Source organism: Brachyistius frenatus, unplaced genomic scaffold (assembly GCF_029030835.1).
Source record: "Brachyistius frenatus isolate BFR_SWC_R1_liver_20210118 unplaced genomic scaffold, ASM2903083v1 Contig_7, whole genome shotgun sequence".
NCBI lineage: Eukaryota > Metazoa > Chordata > Actinopteri > Embiotocidae > Brachyistius > Brachyistius frenatus.
Genome location: NW_027210606.1, coordinates 2,226,679 through 2,247,732, shown reverse-complemented (window position 1 = coordinate 2,247,732; position 21,054 = coordinate 2,226,679). Strand labels below are relative to the sequence as shown.

At 42.9% G+C, this 21,054-nt stretch overlaps 1 protein-coding gene across 3 annotated transcripts in view; it reads right to left on the bottom strand.

Annotated features, from left to right (window-relative positions):
• Nucleotides 1-8,145: 8,145 nt before the first annotated feature.
• The window catches only part of mgat3b (beta-1,4-mannosyl-glycoprotein 4-beta-N-acetylglucosaminyltransferase b), a 79,828-nt gene continuing 66,919 nt past the window's right edge, over nt 8,146-21,054 (bottom strand). For all 3 annotated transcript variants that reach the window (XM_069689547.1, XM_069689545.1, XM_069689546.1), the window contains 4 exons: nt 19,847-20,267; nt 14,992-15,668; nt 12,436-12,718; nt 8,146-12,258 (listed from right to left, as the gene is read on the bottom strand). In XM_069689547.1, the coding sequence (XP_069545648.1) occupies nt 11,761-12,258; nt 12,436-12,718; nt 14,992-15,668; nt 19,847-20,266 (1,878 nt within the window). In that variant the 5' untranslated portion in view covers nt 20,267 and the 3' untranslated portion in view covers nt 8,146-11,760. The remainder of the gene's footprint in view (nt 12,259-12,435; nt 12,719-14,991; nt 15,669-19,846; nt 20,268-21,054) is intronic.

Genomic DNA, 21,054 nt, shown 5'->3' with positions numbered 1-21,054 from the left:
ATGAACACAGGCAGAGGGCTGATGTGCACTGGGAGCTGAACACGGAGCCACTAAACAAACACGCCCATTCTCTCTCTCTGTTCTCCCACACATGAAGCTACAGTACATACACACATACACACACTCTCGCGCACACACGTACACTTTCCCACGAAGACTCATTGAACGGTTTCAAAAATATCAGCATCAAATTAAAAAAAAAAAAAAACTAAAACAAAAACTACCCTAGAATCAAAAAGAAGCCCCAACAATGATATAAAAAAATAAAACTATGCAACCATTTACAATCATTATCAGTGCATGGGGACAGAGGGAGGCAGGGGATACAGGTTGTGGTATTGTACAATATCACAATATGCTGTAGTGTACGCTCATATGTAGCTGTTGTGTCAAAATTTAAAAAAAAAAAAAAAAAAAAAGAATTTCTTTGCTTTTTTTCAGCTTTTGCAAACATTAATTTAAATGAAATTGAAAAGGAGTGACTTGTTTCTAGATAAAAAAAATTAAAAATTTAAAAAAAAAGTGCTGCAACCCCACTCAATTTCACCCGCAAATTAAACACCCGAATGACTACCCTATTTTCATTTTCCCTCTTATATTGCAAACTGTATTAAACATTTTTTTTTCCTTTTAACACACACAAAAACAAAAACAAAAAACGTCTGTGTAAAGATGGAGGGCTAATTCTGGCAAACCGGGGGGTGTAGAGGATTAGGTGGATATGGACCTGGCAAACAGCCCTGTTGGTTAATTGGCTGCAGACAGCACTCTGCCCCAGGGACATGAGACCGGGTGGCAGCACCATGCCGAGCGCCAGTCATCTGCCAAGGCTGTACTGTTGATGAGTATGTGTCTGAACAACATGTCAGTGTTATTTGTCCTTTTGCAAGGACAAGATGGACGGAAGGCGGAGGCAGTGTTTGTATATGTGTGGTATGAGACGGGACAACAGGAACGCCCCCTAGTGGTCACTGTGTAAAGACAGGCCAGTGTGTGTGTGTGTGTGTGTGTGTGTGTGTGTGTAAGTAGATGCAGATGATGCTTCACTAAGCAGCAGCGATGACATTTGTCCATCTTACAACAATGTTTTCATTCAAGGGAGAAGAAGCTGGTTTTAAGATTTATTCCATAAAAGTTGTTGGATGAACGCTTCATTTATTCGTGTCTTTTATCAAAGAATGAAAGAACACAGATCTATGGAGTGAAACTTTTTTTTAAAACAAGTATCACAATCTATTTATGGAAATCTTTTTGCATGCACACCAGCCTCTGACTCATTTCCTGATGCTGCTGAGTGAAGCCGTCCTACAACAAAGAACAGTGACTGAATCAGTTGTAATGAAACCTGGAATTAATAACCATAAAAAATAATAACCCTGTTTAAAATACATACATTGCCTGATTAGCTAATAGTTACATATTTTATCAAAATTAGAAATGAAAAAACTGTGTACATCCCCCATATATATATATATATATGTATGTATGCATAAAAAAAAAAACACAAAACCACCCTCCAATAAGGTGCTATTCATAGTTTTACAGGCAGAAGTACGATCTGTATTTCAACATGCAACTCAAATAAAAAGCTTTTTTCCAAATAATAATTATTTTTTAGTTTTTTGACATCTTTTGTCTATTTGGAGGAAGGACAACACAAAGAAAACACAAAAAAGCATCGAACCAGCACCACTTTGCTTTGTGATAGACAAAAAACAAAAAAAGATGAGGGCAGAAATGGCAGTGTCTTTTTTTTTCTGTCTGTATCCTGGGTTGTGCTCAGGTCAGGACTCAAGCCCAAACCGGTTCTGAGTGGCTGAGCGACGACAAAAATGTTTTTTGGTCACACAATGGCAAGCCTTCATAGCGATCACATAACAGCGAGGGCATAAACAGAGAGCCTACAGTAGTCTTACTGTTTGACCAGCAGAAGACACGGCCACAATCAGACCACAGTAAAAAACAGAGGCTGTACTGTGTGTGTGTGTGTGTGTGTGTGTGTGTGTGTGTGTGTGTCTTTGTGAGCATGTGTGTATATGTGTGTATGTGCGGTAGCTATCTGAGAGTGTATCTGCCGTGTGTACATAAACCGGTCAAAGAACAGCAACATAAAGAAAAGAAAACAAAAAAGCAACACATAAATCAAGTGGTTTTGTGATGCTGTTAAGGTCGTGAGGAAAAGATGATGTCATAAAAAAAAAAAACTAAAAAAAAACAGTCCCAGAGAGCAAATAAGATGGCCGCCACAGTATGAAGTCCCCTTTGCGGCATCAAAGGAGGTAAAAGATCTGCAAGGTGGAGTGGACGTCTATTTTAGCGGTAGGCTAAGACAGTGATTATGAGCTTAACACATACACATTCACTCACACACACACACACACACACACACACACGCTGCCTTAAAAAGACATTAAATATCAAGCTGCCAAGTGGATGAAGTTACAAAAAAAGTACAAAAACAAAGTTAAATAGAAAAACAGAGACACTCATCACCTATCCCTCTCTGTTCCTCCGACTTCCACCAGGAACAATATTCAAACGTTTTAAAACAAAAACCCCAGACGGAAAGACACATCGATTGACTTCACATAAAAGCATAAGTGCAAACCAAAATGAAAAAAAGGGTAGAGACAATACATGTGGAAAGCCTGTGATTGTACGGATCGTCCCCTCCCTCTTTCCTTCTCTGTCTCTGTTTCTGATTCTCATTGTGGGGGAATTCAAACCCCTCTGGAGGCTCGCACTCACCCTCTTTCCCCCTCAACTCTTCCCTCCCCTCCGTTTGCCTTTTTCTAACCCCGTCGCTTTCTGTCTCTCTCTCTCCGCCTCAGCGCAGGTCAGGGCTGCTAAGGAGCTGCAAGTTTCTGAGAATTGGAGGGAGACTCGAGTTACAAAGTAGATCACACACAAGCCACTCGAAAAGGAACGAACACACACCACATGGACGTGTATGCGGACACCCAAGCACCACGCCTCGGTGTGTGTGGATTCATCTCCTGCTATAACTCAGCAGTCAAATATATCACATTCAAGGCCAATCACCTTCTTTAAGAGAATGATGGGAATATGGGCGCAATATTTTCTGACAAAGTTAGCACGCCACTGGAGATTTCTGTTTTTCCACTTTTCTTGGTAATCGATCTGAAGTGGGCAGGACTGCGGTAGACAAAAAGTGACGTCATATTTCTGTGCACCAGTCGGAATTTAGACTCGGGGAGTCGGATCAAACCAAACCGACACCTTATAAGCACCTGGGGATATGGTTTAGTTTGATTCCTGCATAATTAGTCATGAATATTTAATATTGTTTGGGAATATGTACGGCAAAATATGAATTCAAGTTTTCAGGAGCTTTACGATTTTCCATAAGTGAGCCTTACCCAAACTGTGACAACCGCCCACCCACCAACACCACGCGCAAACGCAGTGGCAAGCGTGTCCGTATACTTTTGGCCATATAATCTGCCACGCAAACACATCCGCTCATCCCTCCCCGCCGATTTCTTTTGGCATTTGATCTGTAGCCAGGTGTCGGCCTGCCTGCCCGCGCGACTTCTCGTGCACGTATGTGTCACCTCGTCCATCTGCCTCCGCGCCGCCGCGCTGACTTTCATCTGTTTGATCTGCTGTGTCACAACATATGGACTCCGGGACCAGAGTCGTCCCACGCCCACCCTGAAGCCAACAATCTGTCCTGTAAAACATACAAGTGTTATGACTCCTGACTTACACACACACACACACACGCACACACACACACGACACACACACACACACACACACACACACACACACACACACACACACACACACACACACACACACACACACACACACACACACACACACACACACCTCTACCATAAATCCCATACACATTCATATGATAAAACCTGACATGTTTACAGAGGCGGACTTCCCCAGTCATCATTACAAACGTTTCCACTATTTCATATTCAATACTGCTTTTAAACTGCAGCTAATTGAATGTGTTTCTTTGCTGCGGTGACGCTCACTTCATCGTGTGATCGAGCAAATTAGTTCCCAGGCCCCCTTTTTTACACGAGTTGGCAGCTTTTCTGAACATAACCTGACTGCAGCCAATTGATTTACTCACTAACAAGGCCGTAAACAAAAGGAAGGTTTTACTTCTCTGTGGAAGAAAAACTTTCTACTGCTTTAAGGGGTTAGCTCATCCAAATTTCCCCGCTGTGGGATTAATAAAAGTCTAAAAATATCCTCACTTTAGGTCTTTACACACTGGGGGCGTTTTTTTCATGCGATTAATTTAGCATTATTTATTTTACGAGGGAGGTCTATTTTTCTGGGTTTTCCCACTGCAAATAAAAGCATCAACCAATCACATTGCGTGGAAGTGGAACCGCATGAATAGTTTTGAAGCGACATATTCACAGCCGAGTTTTAATCATCACGTCCCCAGTGTGTTAAGGCCTTTAGCCTTCGAGGTATCCAGCCATGTTGATGTTTAAATAGATGTTGGCCAGGTCTGGAGATATCACATCGCATCTATATAACTGAGGTGACTGGAATATTTTGTGTAGGTTTCAAAGCAACAGAAATTCAACAGCAAACATCTCCCTCCAAAAACAGTTTCTGTGACTCCAGATAATCCACAAAAAAAACACACCGTCAGTAGTTGTCTTAAGAAGTATGTCTTCAGTAGACAGTATTTCTGAGAAAGACTGGTTCTGGTGACAGAAAGCTCAAAAATGAATATCCCAAATTCACGGCAAATTTACAGAAGCACTGGAGAAAGGTTGGGAAAATGTTCTCCTTTTTTTGTTGTTATTTGACTGCATTGACCCTTTAACACTACTGACATGTATTCATAATTAGTGTAATATTACCAAACCCAACTAAGCACAAAGAAGGAGCTGAGGGACCTGCACTTGTTTGGGTGCGGTGCTTGTGGTTAGACTGAATATGTTCCAATCAGTGGTGACACATCGATGCAGCTGTCGGAGGAGACGTGATTGCTCAGTTTGCGGAGAGCTCTCCGTCGCTTACATAAAGAGAATAATAACATGTTTACAGCTAAGACGGCAGCCCGATGAGAGGCTGGTTCCTATTTCAGAATTGTTTTTTTTAAGAACTGATTTTTTTTTTTTAATTTGATTCCGGGCCTCGAGTGTTTATCCTGATTTAGCCACGATGTTCCTCACATTTTGGAATATTATGAGCTGAAAAGTCAAGAAGGGGAAAGAGATGTTCTGTACCAAGGCGGTGCGCCTTTCATGTGCACGCTTCCAAAGAAGGAGCCATCACAAAGAAACAGAAGAAAGAATAACTTGAACAACAAGGTCAAACAGGGACCCCAGTAAAATGGGCCCTCCTTTTCTTTGCACCCCCACACCCTCCTCGCTTTGATTTCCGGTCTGCCTGCCGCTAACGTTTCTTGGAAAAGATCAATCGGTGGAAGCCCCGGGGCTGGCGGGGGTCCAGAGCCGTGAAGGCATGTGAAGCCCCGTGGAGGGGCAGCCAGTCAGCTACTCTGCGAACAACAGATGGGGGGTGACGGTGGTGGTGGGGTGACACGGCCCTGCAGGAACACATCTGTGCAGGATACACACAAACATGTGTTGATGGTTAGTGAGCGTGTGCTGAGGAAAGGGCTGGACCGACAGTGGGAGGGCTTGAAGGCCGATGGAGATCTATTTAGACGGATGTTTCGTACGTTTGTACATTGTCCGGTCTTAATGTACATTAAAGGGCCACTTCGCCTGTTTAATGGAGACAACTGAGTCTATAGTTGTGGTTCATCTTATTCAGGCTGTGATGACGTAATGGTTGTTTTTTTTTTTTTCTGTGCCTTTGGAGGAGCATTTTTGAACTAGAGAAAAAAAACCTGATGGTGTCGTGGTGAGATCATCGAGGTTATCTCAGCTCGGGCTTGGAGACTTTCATTTATAATTTCTAACAAGAAACTGGTGACGTGAAGTTTTAAAGACATGAATATTTAAACAGGCAGGGAAGATGTGGCAACAAGATGCTACCGAGTTGCATTGTGGGAAATGTTCCAGTGTTTGGAGGACATGAGCATTTGCTGCACAAATTATATGTCTTGGAATGGAAATGCAAAACTGCATCAAACAATTGAAATACATTCAAAACTTTTCTAAAATCAGAGAACTGGCTGATATCCAAGAGTTGACTCGACACTGATAGCGACTTGAGGAACTGAAGTATAGAAGACAACCAGCAACCACGGTGATGTAAATATGTCTGCAGTAAAGCACACACATCCAAAGTTCACACCACTCCAGTTTCAAACATAAAGCTTCCAAACGGTTCTCCCGTGTTGCTAATATTAATAACTGAAAGCAAGTAAAGCCGACAGCGAGCTGTTTCCTAGCAACACAACTCCAAACCTGTCTGCAGCGTCATCGCTCTGTCCAGACGGTTTTGCATTTTACACTCAATTTATTCCCTCTGTTGCAAACAGCTGAAGCACGCAGCCACGTTTACTGCGTGTGATTTGTTGGCGGACTGCCCGAGACCAAACCATCAAATGAAACGCCAAAGATTTGGTGAAACGTTTGAAATGGCTCGGGCTGTTTTGTGGGTGTTGTTATGACCAGGGCTCCAGCGGTCAAATAAAAGGTTGGTGAAGGCTACCTTGACTGAGCCACTCTATCAAAAGCCCGCATGATCACTGACAACGGAACCAACTGAAGACCAATCTCTAATCAGAACAGCATGGCCCTGTGTTTAAACCATTGGGTCGTCTTTTAATTGACCATTTCACTGCTGCGTCTGCAAACCTTGCAAATGTAAACACCTGCTCAACAGCGGAGGGAGACCATAAATGTAGTTGTTAAGTCTCTTTATTTTTCATTTAATAGCAAGTTCGATTCTTGTGCTTGGTTGGATTTAGTCCTGAAATATCAATCATTTACACCGTAATCATTTCTTGCGCTCTCTTTCCATTGAATTCTTAAGTTCCTCCCTCTCTCCTCATCCCTTCACTCACTCTGAACTAAAAAGGCTTCTTTTTCACAACACTCCATCAAGCAGTGATCAAACTTGCCTCCAGCAGCTGTGGATTGACAACTTCATGTTGCGTGACTACAGGTTAGGAGCTGCAGAGTTACTTTCAAGCTAAATTAAACTGTTTAGCCGCAGGGAAGCTGATGAATTGAATGGTTAATAAGTGCTGTGTAAAAATAACCACTTAACAGCTTCTTACTTTGTGCTCTTTCACTTGACAGGTTGCTATTTCTCGAGAAACCTGTCAAACACCCTTTGCTCTGAACTCCAATTCCTGCCGTGCCCATGAAAGTGGCTCCTGTATGTAAAACAACAATGAACTTTGAAAGAAGGAACGACATTTTACCGCACCAATAAATTACACATTTATGTTCATTTTACCTCCACTAGCCCTGGTTTTTTTATTTCTAGGTTTAGGTGTGATCATGACAAAAGGGTGATATCAAGCAACAGACCAGAGCTGCGATTAGATCGTCCACTAACATAACTGTAAATGTCTCAATGCTTAGTGACCAGAATCTGCTCAAAGTGTCCTTGAGCAAGACCGACTCTCCTATTTGGATATGAGCCCCTTTAAATCCATTGCAAGCCCAGCGAGGCGGCGCAGATGCCGCTCCAGTCTTTCAACATCACAGCCTCGTCTTCACTTAAACTGTCACTGGTTTATAGATTTTCTTTTACGGCGCTGATGAGCTGCTCCCTTCATTTGGACGGTTTTCATTTCATCGCCGCGATGACTCTCCCTCATCAAAGTGAAAAATCAAAGCTGTGCGGTCAAGCTTATTACCCTCCCTCCTCCCCCCCTCCCCCGTGTCATAACCACGCTTCATCCAATAAGACTATCACTGGGAACAGAGGTGGAAGGATTATTTCCAAAATGTCTCTCTCTGGATTGCAGCCTTCATTCATCAAGCGCTGACTTTGTATGAAAAAAGGGCTGCTTCTTGTTTTCTTGTTTTGCTGTTTCAACTAGGTCCAAAAAAAAAAAAAAAAAAAAAAAAAAAAAAAAAAAAAAAAAAAAAAAAAAAAAAAAAAAAAAAAAAAAAAAAAAAAAAAAAAAAAAAAAAAAAAAAAAAAAAAAAAAAAAAAAAAAAAAAAAAAAAAAAAAAAAAAAAAAAAAAAAAAAAAAAAAAAAAAAAAAAAAAAAAAAAAAAAAAAAAAAAAAAAAAAAAAAAAAAAAAAAAAAAAAAAAAAAAAAAAAAAAAAAAAAAAAAAAAAAAAAAAAAAATGTTCCCTTCATCTTTTATTCCTGGCTCAGGCTTAAAAAAAACTGTTTTTCCTGTCTACCTTTTCTGCTCCTCATGCAAATTGTCTGCACACTGTGATGAGCCAGTCAAATCAAACACAACACAAACAAACGGTAGAAAAAAAAAAGAGAGGTGTTTTCTGGGTAATTGCATACACTGAGTGTGTGTGTGTGTGTGTGTGTGTGACAATTCTCGGCTCAGCACTGCTGTGACATTTACTGAAAATGATTGAGGTTTTGCATTTTTCACTCAGGTCAGGTCCCATAGCTGGAAAACTGTTCTGTGATTTCTCCAATCGCATGCCCTCTGCACTGCCTCACCTCTTCTCCCATTGGCCTGCTTTCTTAGCTGATGACTTCAGGCTGTTGGGGATCTTAGGAACTCATCAAGGGGATCGTTGCCATGGCGATAAAGGGGCAACAAGCCAAGGGAAGTAACCCTGGCTTGTCTTTCGGCGGGCCAGACACCCTTATCTGGCAGGAGTCGCTGTCTGTTGCACACATCCACATCCACAGACACGCACAAATGATTTGAAAAGTGCACAGTGCGCACGCACGGCGTTCACCAGATGTGCAGCCTGATTGCAGCAGGCTGAGAGCTGGGAGTTTAACTTGAGTTAAATGCCTCTTAGCAGAGCTGTAACACACACACACACACACACACACACACACACACACACACACACACACACACACACACACACACACACACACACACACACACACACACACACACACCAGTTCTGGACGGGATTGAACGGTCACCCCTGTGGTCACATTTCTGAGATGGCATTAAAGCACAAAGTTCTTGTTTGTTCTTTGTTCTTTGGGCAAAATGGCAGCATGCCGTTGTGTCACTTTTTTTTTTTTTTTTTTTTTTACCACAAAGACAGACAGAGGGAGGCTTGCACATGGCTGTGGTTTAAGACCTTCAAGTCAAAGTCAAAGATTTTGTTTTGTGTAAATCAAATTAGATACTTTGGACAGTTTCATGTTAACTGAAATGAGAAAACATCCATCAACAGTATTTTCCTAGAAAAGCTCAAAAATAATTCACTAATTCAGCAGTGGAAGTACTTCAAACTGTATTTTTTTTTTAACTCCCAAGCTTGGATACTTTCCACAAAATTAAAAACAATTTGAGCAAATAAAAATGAAGTGCTTCAATGTAAAATGGCCCCATGCCTGAATTCATGATTTATCGTCTCTAAATCATGCAAGCCCCCTCTGTTTAAGTGCTAACACATGATCCAAGTTGCCTCCCTTTAAAATTAATCGTCTGTTTCGGTTTTGTTTCATCCATCACAATCAATCATTACCTCTCCAAAAGGCAGCAAATCTAATTCAGAAACAAAAACCGTCACATCTACCATTGTCGTCGCCTCCTCTGCTGCTGTCCCGTGTCAAATCCTATTTAAAGCTCATTTCTCTGCAGCCCTTCTGGATTTTGGATGCGAGTCTGGCTCTCACCACCAACCCCAAACCCCTAACAGCTGCCGCCGCAGACCCCGCTGCCATCGAGGCAGCAGCACAGGCCCGACACAACTGTCAGAGGCCTGTTGGCTAATCTCATTTTCCCACCATGAGTTTACAGCCATGACGAGGCAGCATGGCGATGACCCGAGGGAAAGAAATGCTTCACAAGGTAAGCTTTGTTACCGATTATTAACCGTCATTTGCCTGTGGCTTTTTAAGGATTTTAGTGGTCTCGATGACAAGAAGGGAGTTGAAGTTCTACGGCTGACTCAAGGACTTTTTTTTTTTAAAAAAAAGGTGAAAAAGGTTGGGGAAAAAAAGTCACTCTTTTGTCAACTTTTACCTTTAAATATGTTTCCTATCCTCGCCCCTGAGGAACTGATCGACTTCTCTCCCTAAAACTTTTGTTTCCTCTCGAGGAACTCCTCACCTTGAAACAGTATCGTGCCTGAAGCTGACGTAAACAGTATCTGTGAAGCCCAGACAGGCCTTGAAGAAGCAGATGGTGGATACAGTCAATCTGCGGTTAAAAGAAAAATCAATGTGTTCTTTGATCGGTACTTATCTGTCCCTTGAAGAGCTTTCTGAACTGCAGTGTAGCAACGTAAATATTGCTACTGTATTCGATTTCCTTGCCCTTGACAAGCTTCCCACCAGCGTCAACCCACATCACACACACCCACTAACAAAAGTATGCTTCCCAAATAGTCCACACCATCACCAACTTTTGCCAAATGATTTGGGGTTGAGATTTAGGAATCTAGCAACACTGACACACATATACAGTATATATATATATATGAATATATTTGTTGTTTGTTTGTTTTTTAGTTGGAATAAGAGAAAGAAAAAGCTTGGAAGACTCATTCTGACGCTTGGCAGCTGAATAGAAAACAGAACATTTAATCGGGAAAACTTACAGTCAGGGCTGACCTCGTCTGAACACTGCAGCGCCTCACCTGACGTGAACCCACCCACTCATCTCAACAACACCCATCTCGTCTCCCTTTTTCACATACTTCAGTTTCCAAGGTAACAAAGTTATCGCAGCTGGTGAGACGAGAGAGACGAAAACTGACAACTTCCCCCGACTGGTTCTCTCATTCGCGCTGTTTTCCAAATCTCAAAGTCTTCCTTGCCCCCTCTCCCCCCCATGTTTCTCTCTCGCTTTTTATGTCCTCTGATCATTCTGATCTTGTCCCTGCTTCACAGCCCAAAACGTCACAACATGACACAAAGACAGACCACGCACACTTTTTGAGAAACACACAGACAGGTCTAAGGTGCATGTAGATGGATGTGAGTATTCGGTATGTACTGGATGATTTGAAACACCTCCACTGAGTCATTCCTTTTCATTTGGTGGTAAATATTTAAGCTGGGGTTAAAGAGGATTTACAATTTTTCTACTGAGACCAAAGAATAAATTAATATCTGAACACAAGTCTGTTTCTGAGAAGGAGGTCGCCAAATATGACAGGAAGACATCTGAAGGTGGAGAATGAAGCGGGAACATCAGCCGGTCTGTAAACTTTAGTAAACACAGACAGAAACAAAATAGTCCTTCACGTCCAAGTTTCTCATCTCCACAGGTTGAACACGCCTGCGAATTATCCCTGGCTTTTCTCTGAAGTTGCCCCTTTCTCTCGGAGAACAGGCGTGTTGAATTGGCGGGCGAAGGAAGGGAGGTCATGGGCCGAGTGACAAAAAGAGCGATAGTTTGGCCTCACCCTCACAAAGGGAGGGAGGAGGAAATCTATGGTTCTGTTTATCCAGTGGTTTCATCCTCTCAATGCTCTTTCTGTAAATCCATGGTGGAAGTGATTCAGTGTTCCCTTTTTTGACCCCAAAATAATAATTTTTAAGAGATTTGAAATCCCAGCAACATCAGTGCTGCCTGGTGGAGATACATGTAGTTCAGCTCCAATGAGAGATGAAGTTCATCAGTACCGTTCCATCCCCCGAACTCAGTGCCGAGGCCTCTCTCCGGCCCTACTAGTTACGTCACGAATGTTTTCCCGGCGGAATTCCTACCCCTCGTTAAGTCTGGAAACTTTGTTGTAAGGGTTCTCCAGGAGGTAGCGGAACCTGTCATAGTGCTCCAGCATGTACTTTGGCGCGTACATGTGCTCTTTGGGCTCCACGGGAGGATATTCCTGCAGGGAGCCATCAAACCAGCCCCCTGTCCGGATCAGATCGCGGATATAGCTGAGGTCACGTTTGTCCTCGTAGTCGCCCCACCGCGGGAAGTCTCCGTTCTGCGCCGATACCAGCTTGAAGTAGATCCCCTCGGGCGAGAAGCACCAGGAGCAGTGCCACCCGGCGAAGTGGAAGGGGCTGCCCACCGACCACTGCACCAGGATGTGGCCAGTGTCGTTCTCGTACTTGCGGAAGCCCGGCATGGTGTAGTACTCGCGGCGGCGCAGTTTGATGCCGTCGCCGTCGTAGACGTCGCGGAGCATCCCCAACGTGCATCCCGACACCACCTCCAGAGAACCGAACTGCTTCCAGAAAAAGCCGTACAGCGACTGCACGCGCAGAGAGAAGAGAGCGGTTAAGTTGCCGCACGGGTGAATGACTTCATCTTAAATGTTTAAAACGCAACAGAGACAGATGCTTAATACAACAAAAAGCATCACACACCCACAGTAGTGTTGCTGAAAGATAATTGAACACCCACACACAAGCTGGCATTTTGCTTCTACCTTGCGCATGTGGATGGCGAAAGGTTCCGTCCAGCCATCAAACAGTTTGAGGAAGAGGAGGCCCTCGCGTGCTGGGATTTCATCTGCGTCGTTGATGACGAAGACGTCGTCTGATTTGGCGCCCGCCACCCTGGACAAGCCGTTGTGTGTCAGGAAGGTACGCAAGTAGTCGTCGGCGATCCAGCCGTCCTGCCGACCGCCCTCCGGGAAGTGGTCGAGGAACACGTACAGGATCTTGTGACGGATGTAGTCGTACGTACCGTTGAGGAGGAGCCGCAGGAAACTGGGGAGGTTACAAACACCGTTAGGGGGATTCTGTCATCCACAGAAACAGTGCGGTGTTTGTTTGTACAATGGTATACGACGGAAAACGTCACATCGCGGGCCGGGGGCCTCATCTGTAACCGTTGCCTCCGGACAGAAACGGGGCCTGAAAGATGCGCACGCTGGTCCCCGCGCAAAAGTTGGGATTTATAAAAACACACTGGACGGGAGAATTAGCGCACCCGCATGCAAACTCTGACCCGTGTGTACGTACGTTTTGGAGACTGGGGATGGCAGTGAACTGAAGTTAGATTGTAGAAATGAAATGGTATTGCTGTATGTGTGATGAAGCCTCTCACGCATTTAAGTTCACTTCATATTACAGTCGGGAAAGTCTGACGGCCTTCCCCCATACGAAGCCCTTACCACCACGTTAACCAGGCTAATGGACTAGATGACCATAATTGGTTGTAGAAATTGTAGAACACAGGATCAGTTTTTAAAATTGTCTTCCACCAATATTGTGTAAATACTTTGATGTAGTTGTTGTGTGTAAAAGTGCTGTAGTAAACACGACTGCGCTGTCAGGGTCACGGAGCAGTACAATGGAGACACTGCTATCGTTGCAGCAGCAACACGGTGCCCCTTCGCTAAATTTGCTTTTGTATGCAACCTCACTGCTTTGGCCACCAAACAATATGTGCTTTCTATTCTGCACCTCACCCACAAGCACTTCAATTTCTGTGTCAAAAAAAAATGTCCTTTTTGAAGCTTCCCTCTCCACTCCACAATTCACCAAGGAACCACTGAGCAGCATGGCTAATTTTATATGCATCAACATTTACAGCGTGGTTTGACAATTTATGGTTGAATGTGGCCGTGTAGAGGACTGGATATGAGGCTCATCAATGTGTACACATTTCCACGTGGACTATGATTTATAAGGGCAACACGCAGGTGTGCGTGCGCATGATTTTATATATCTAAATATTTTTACGCATACGTCATTTTCGGATTTGGTGCCTTTAAGTCTGGATCCTATGCAGTGAGGCCCCCGGTCTGATGTATCATAACTACATTTCGAGGTAGCCATTGGTTTCCATTCTTGCATTAGTTAAATACAACTTGACAACTTGCCATTCCTTGACCTTTCAAACCAACTCGCTCTTTAGGCTATCTTGACTAGTTTTTTTTTCCTACTCTTTACTATGGAGCAATATTTTAATACGTGAGTCACAGGTTTGGTTTTTTTATGCACACATGCGCTTGCTCACCCAATCCACACGTGTGTTGGGTTTGTTGCTATTTTTCCACTCGTGAATTGATTTCAAACTTTTGTTTAACTTTATAAACATAATTGTCTTCCATTGTAAGAAAACCCCGGTGGCTATTTTCAAACTGCACTACCATACATTTATACAGTGGCTGAAAAAAATAACAGACTTGACTGTAATGGAATCCACAGTTCAACTAGTTTCAAAACGTTGCTAATTCATGTTTTTTTTTCCGAACAGAATGGAAACCAGTGCTGCCTGGAACAATAAGTAAAGTACACACTGTAGAGATTGGGGGGAAAAAAAGTTGCGAAGAGATAAAGAACAAAAGGTCAGACAAGTGCTTGTTTGACAAATGACACCTTTCAGTGCAGAGAACCCACCTGCCATACACCAAACTGAATGCAAGAACAACTCAATTAACCTGATAATATGCATAGCACAAGACAATGCTCACTGAATGTATCCGCTTTCATGCGGTGTCACATCCTATGATTGAACACACCAATCTCTCCCTTCAAGGCTACATGCAGAGTTAATCGTGTCGCTCTTGTCATAATCTGCTGTAAAATTGCTCTCGAGGCTGAGCATGTTGTTGCCAAAGGAATTGTTATTCAGCACACTAATGTTCAAGAAGCATGCAGGGTGGCTGTAGACAAAAACTGTAAGCTGTAAGCAGTAACCCGTCAGCGCACCTGCAGTGTTTCAACTTCACAAAAACCTGGAGTTTTGGCTGAATTTTGGATCACTGAATATGAAAATGGTGCACAGCATGACCCCAAATGAACTCCTTTATGCATGCCTGCACATAAACATGATATAACCCATCTCATGACTTAATCCAGCTTCAAATTCGCTGAAGATGCAATTCATTGAACAATGCCACAATGTCAGCCACAGAGAGTCATCTACCGATGGCCACGGAGCAGCTCAGTAGAGGATTACACATCTTGCTTAAATACAAACTGACCTCAAGGGCATAGCTTTATAATCTGTCCATAAAGAAATAGCGTTGTACCTCAGAGGTCGTTTCTCTCCATAGGCCGTAAAGTTTGATTCACATACGAGGAACAGATCTACGGCCTGGGCGAGCTCATGGAAGCGCACGTGCAGCAGGTCAAACTCATGGTTCACATTGATGGCATTGATCACCCTCCGTGGGGTCTCCCTGGGTGTCAGTCGCTCCTTGGTTGGCAGATTGGAGTGGTACACCATGGTGGGAACCCCACAGTAAGGTCCGTGCCACCCTGGCCGACAGACGCACTTGACCAGCCGCTTCCCGTTGCCTCTGGCCCTCGCCTTGGCTTTCGGAGGTGCCGAGGGCTGCTGCTGCTGCTGCTGCTGGACCTCCAGAGGTTTCCGTTGCCCTGCAGCCCCAGCTCGACCAACGTCCCCAGCTCCATTAGCCACAGCCCCCCCTGATTTTCCAGAGTACTCCTTCGGGGTAGCCACCTCCGTCCCTTGCCTGAAGCAAAGGGCTCCGGCTTTGGTGCGGACAAAGTAAGATGTTTTGTCATCTTGAAGCTGGTGAGTGCGGGTATTGAGGTCTCCCATGGATTCTAAGGGGTCCGGCAATCGTTCCTTGGGGAACACCACGCGGTGGTGCTCTTTTCCCACTACTGGTACCTCTGGGAGGTCCGGCCTGCCCGGCGGGGCTGGGTGGCTGGGGTTCCGCAGCTGCTCTTCACCTCTCCTCTGAGGAAAGAAAAAAAACAAAAACAAAACAGTAATGGGAAATGGTTATGGTTGCTGCTCCTCTAAAATAAATTTCAAACATCTGTGGATTTTAGTGTCACTGATTAATTAACTTTACACCAACAAACAGCTTGATATTTACTGGCACCAGCTGATCACATGGACATAATGAAAAGTGGAGGTGGTGACAATTTTGATACTTTGAAACATTTGAATTGATAGTTACATTACAATTGACAAAAATAAAAAATGAAATATAGTGAACTGATGAATTCAATTAATACTGAGTTAACATGAACTATTGCCTACTATTTAAAAGAACAGACATCTTAGCTGGTACATAGTTGCTGACCCCTTGTAATGACTTCCAAATGTTTATATCAAAAGCAATCAACTGTATTTGAGGCTTTTTTTTTGTCTTGTAACAGTTGCTATGAAATGTCGACGTGCTCTTGGCACTTTGAGAGCAATTTCAAAGATGAGCCGATGTGACAAAGAAAAATAAAGGATAGCGGAGAAAACAAGACAAAGGCTAGGGATACACCTCAGGTTTCAACCCTTCTGGAGATCCACAATGGTGGTTTTTAGAAGTAGATGTCAGTGCCAAAAAAAAAAATCACCTCCCAAGGCTCCCAGGAAACTCAAAGACTAATCTGACTCCCCTTGTTTCAAAGATATGTACACACATGCGTGAACAATGCAAAGTGTTTAAATGTGTCATGAACGCAGGCACATTTCTATACCAAAAATCAAGCAACAGCCAAAGGGAACAGGATTCGAATTATAACAGTAAAATTGAAATATCACATTTAAATTGTATATTAGGATAACAATGAATTTAGTTGTGCTTAAGGGCTGAACTTGAACTGGAAACCGGTGACCTACAATCTCAGCTTTACCCAAGCTTGTCTGTATTTAAGACATCAAATTCTGCCCTTTTATACTCCCACTATATTAATACATGTTGCCTAAACATGTATATATTAAACATGTACATTAATGCAAGGTGGACCCATATTAGCTATAATGTATCTTCAAAAGTACAGCTGCAATGGCAGCCTCACTGTCAACAACAAGAGTGGGTTGCACACTAATCTGAAGGTTGGTGGTTCGATCCCGGCTCCTCCTGTCCACATGCCTAAGTGTCCTCGAGCAAGACACTGAACCCTAAAATTGCTCCCGATGGTGTACCATCGGTGTGTTGTAAGTCGCTTTGGATAAAAGCGTCAGCTAAATGAAATGTAATGTAATGTAACTTTGAACGGGTTACTGGGTAACCTTGTCACTAGTATTAAACAAGATCATATGTAGGTGAGTGCAAAAGTCAAACAATCTGCAGTTAATATTTAGAAATACACACTGTTAGCAAACAATAATTAACCCACAACAACGATATCTTATCATTACAACGTTGTTTTGCGGGTCATAATTTCTTGAGACTTTTAGTGTTGATTGACTTTACTTTAACTTGAACTTTACGGCTTCTTACAGTACATCATTGAACACACATGCACATGTGCCCTCTGACGGGTGATTACAGAGCAGTTTCCTTTGTCTCCGAGGCTCCAGGAAAGTGAACGTGTAAACTTGCTGAATGTTATAGATCACTCGCACAGAGATAAAACACAGTGATAGCAGGGGAAGATGCAAGAGGAGATGAGATCAATAATGTGTGAGGCAGTAGTACATTAGAAGTAGCTCAAAGACACAGAGGACTTCCTGTTTCATATTTGCATTTTCTTTCGTTAAAATAAAATGCAAGCAAGCAAGGATTTCCTTAATAAGATGACAAATGTCCCAGAGATTTTAAGGCGATATATTTCTGGAGGCTTACCATTTTTTTGAGGGTGGTAAGTAAGCAACATTAACTTCATCACAAAGGACCAGAGTGACACGGCTTTGATTTATAACTAACTTAGTAGTTAGTTATAATTATCTCTAATTTATAATTGTGCCGATTTATGACTAAGTCTATTAAAGGTGTTTCTTATACTTCAGAAGTTTGTCGATTCTTCTAAGAAGAAGCAAATAGTCCTTGATATGAACAGTGATTGTGCTCAGACAGCAGGAAACACAGTCCAATGGAAAGGAGAACAACTTTTATGATTAATGCATAACGTAATAAGTCTCATCAAAAATCCGTAACAGTGTTTTTGCACTGGTGACCCAGGATGTTTGTGCAGATTGTACTTGGGTCAGTGCGATCGCTTTTTCTTTTTTGAGTTCTGGCATCTCCGATTGGCTCTGTGTTAAATCACAGCACCTTGACATGAGCGTGGAGAATTTCCAACCCACCATCCACCTGTGCTACATGGAAATAAAAACAAACCTTTCACCCTCCAAAGGCACAGACTTTGAACAGACAACTTGCTTACAAGTTTAATTAACATCTTATTAGAATTATTGTAATTATCTCCACACAAGTTTACAGAGATCATCTCTGTTTTTTTTTTTTTATTCTATTCTGCAACTCCAAGAGCTGTTTTTTGTTTGTTTATATCTAAAATATCAAATTTAAACAGATGAAAGCCTGTTATATTACACAAGCATTCATCCGTCTGTGACACCACTCTCTCCTCTGTCCTCTTCGGTCTCCACCTCAAAGTTCAAATTAAACAAATGTTCTCATACATATCTAATTAAACAACTGCGACATAGAATTATTGTTCGATTTGAACTCAAATTAGCATTATAAACACTGTATGGCTGTGTAAACCCTTCTGGATCAGTTCTTCGGAGGGGACAGCGAGTTGACTGCGGGCAGAACATCACACCACATTTCTGCAAGTATGTGCTCAACTTGTTAAACAGGTGTTTGATAAACTGTTGTACTGCCTCCATTGCTGGATAATTTTGTTGCACATACAGTTAAAAAGCTGTTGTTGCCTTGAGTCTGTCCTCTGTCGTGTGTGTGTGTGTGTGTGTGTGTGTGTGTGTGTGTGTGTGTGTGTGTGTGTGTGTGTGTGTGTGTGTGTGTGTGTGTGTGTGTGTGTGTGTGTGTGTGTGTGTGTACTTGCATGGCTATCTTTATGGGCACCAATTTCAGTTTTCGACCATCACCGTGAGGACATTTTGGAAAAGTGAGGTCCGAACTTTCTCACACCGTTTTAAAAGGTTGTTTGAGGGTTAGTTTTTTAAATGGGTAGAATTAAGTTTAGGTTAAACCGGGATCAGACTACACAATATAACTGTCTTTCACTATGTCAGATTAGGCAATCTGGCATAAATTCTTGCCACGTCTTTGTTGGGAGACTAGCAACACTCAACATTATAACCTGAACCGAGGCCAAGAAGTTGTCAATCATGGCTCACCAGGTTGCTGAAGTGCCTCTGCTTTTTCTCGCCAACATTTATCCTTTTTACTCTGTCACGATAATCTCTGGAGAAAACGTCAACAAGGCGGAGGGTATTGTTGCCACAGCTCAACGAACCGTTACTCTATTTTGTTGTTCCACCTGACAGAAAAACCTGCAGTGTCCCACTTTCTTTCCTCCGCGTTTACAAATGCACGACAGAGAGCACTCTGTCATTCTGTTGGTCAACGTGAAGGAACAGGATATGTCATACCAGGCAGGATACAAATTCAGACATGGTGGACAATTCACTACGACACTATGGGCCGAATTTGTGTAATTTAAACACTTAGATGTGATAGTTATAGGGAATGCATTCTGTTAATGTACGTCCTCACAACGAATACAAACGTGTGTGTGTGTGTGTGTGTGTGTGTGTGTGTGTGTGTGTGTGTGTGTGTGTGTGTGTGTGTGTGTGTGTGTGTGTGTGTGTGTGTGTGTGTGTGTGTGTGTGTGTGCTGTGAATCACCACTCAGTATGGGGTTTTATGTGATGTTATTAGTCCACAGCATGCTCCACCTGATTTCATTTTATATTAACTTACTTCGGCTTCCCTCGCCCGACCGCATTAAGATAAAAAAAAAAGAAGATATAATGCTTCCCAGTACAACCTCATCAGTGTGGAAAGTGCATCACATCTTTCTTGCAGAAAGAGAAAGGTGATAAACAGAGTTACACATCCTATAATACAAGGAGAAAACATGCAGTTCTAACAGAAAGCTGTGGCTTTGAGCCAGGACTGCTGTACATTATATTGGAGAGGTGTTTACATTTTCTTATCTTCTCACTGAAAGCAGGATTAAAGTAAAAGTTAACCCTTCTCACCTCATTTAGTGCGTTTTCCAGCTGGTTTTCCTCTGGTTTCTCCCAGGGATGAGGAGGCGCCGGCTCCATCTCTATCCCGGCAGGGCCGACGATTCCTGGACCCCCAACCAAGACCCCCTCATTCCCCTGGCCCAACCCTCCCCCACCTTCCACCGAGCCTCTCGCTTTGTTGTCAGATTGGTGGATAACAGGTAGGGGAGGGGCCTCCTCGGGAGAGGCGGGGCTGAGCGGGGTTGCAGCCACGCCCTTCTCCCTCCAGAAGAAGCCGGTGACCATGATGAAGGACTTGATGTTGGGGTATGGAGCGGAGAGCTCACGCAGCAGGGAGACGTAGTGGAGGGCCTTGTAGTAGTGGAGGAAGGAGATGACGCACAGGCCCACCGTGCACAGCAAGAACACCCGGTGCCGCCGCATTTTCATCCTGGAAAAGAAGGAAGGAGAGAAATGAAGAAACATGAGTCGGACTGATATATATATATATATATATACATATATATAAAAAAGAAGCATCTTACGTTTTGAAAAAAAATCTCTTTATTCCCATCTGCACCATTGACCTCTGTGGGTGAACCACAATCAACTTAAGTAACAGCCTGTGGAGTTGTTAAACATAAACCACAAGTCCAAATAAAAGGAGGAAGGAGTGAGCCTCAATTGATGAAGGAGTCATGAACTTGCGCTTCCTCCTTCAAGCCAGAATTCAAATAATGTTTTTTTTTCACCCAGTCTGCTGTTTTACATGAATATAGCTTTCAGAAAGAAAAAAAAGAAATTGGAAGTATGAAAATGATGCATGCAAATGACAGTTAGCACGACTGGATTATGGATGATATGATGTGAGCCTGGACACAAGTTTAGATGTAGTTATTGTCATAGAGTAAATCAATATTTTTGTATAAACAATGGATCAAATGCCTGTCAGTAACATACAGACATAGGCCGCTTTTTTAATTGAAAAAAACCTCAAATCAAATGGTGCAATGACACTGTTAGTGAGTTGGTGGTGAACGTCTTTGAGCATAAAGCAGGTAAAGAGACAGTTATCATTGTGAAGAGAGAAATCAAAGCCAAAACAAGAGTGAAAATCTGAATCCTCTTAATCAGTTGGCTGAACACACGACTTTAATTCAATGTGAGGTTTCAGTCTCAGATGTTGGAAAATGAGATCTTAATTGCCCACATCAAATGCATCTTCATGGCAGCGCTGC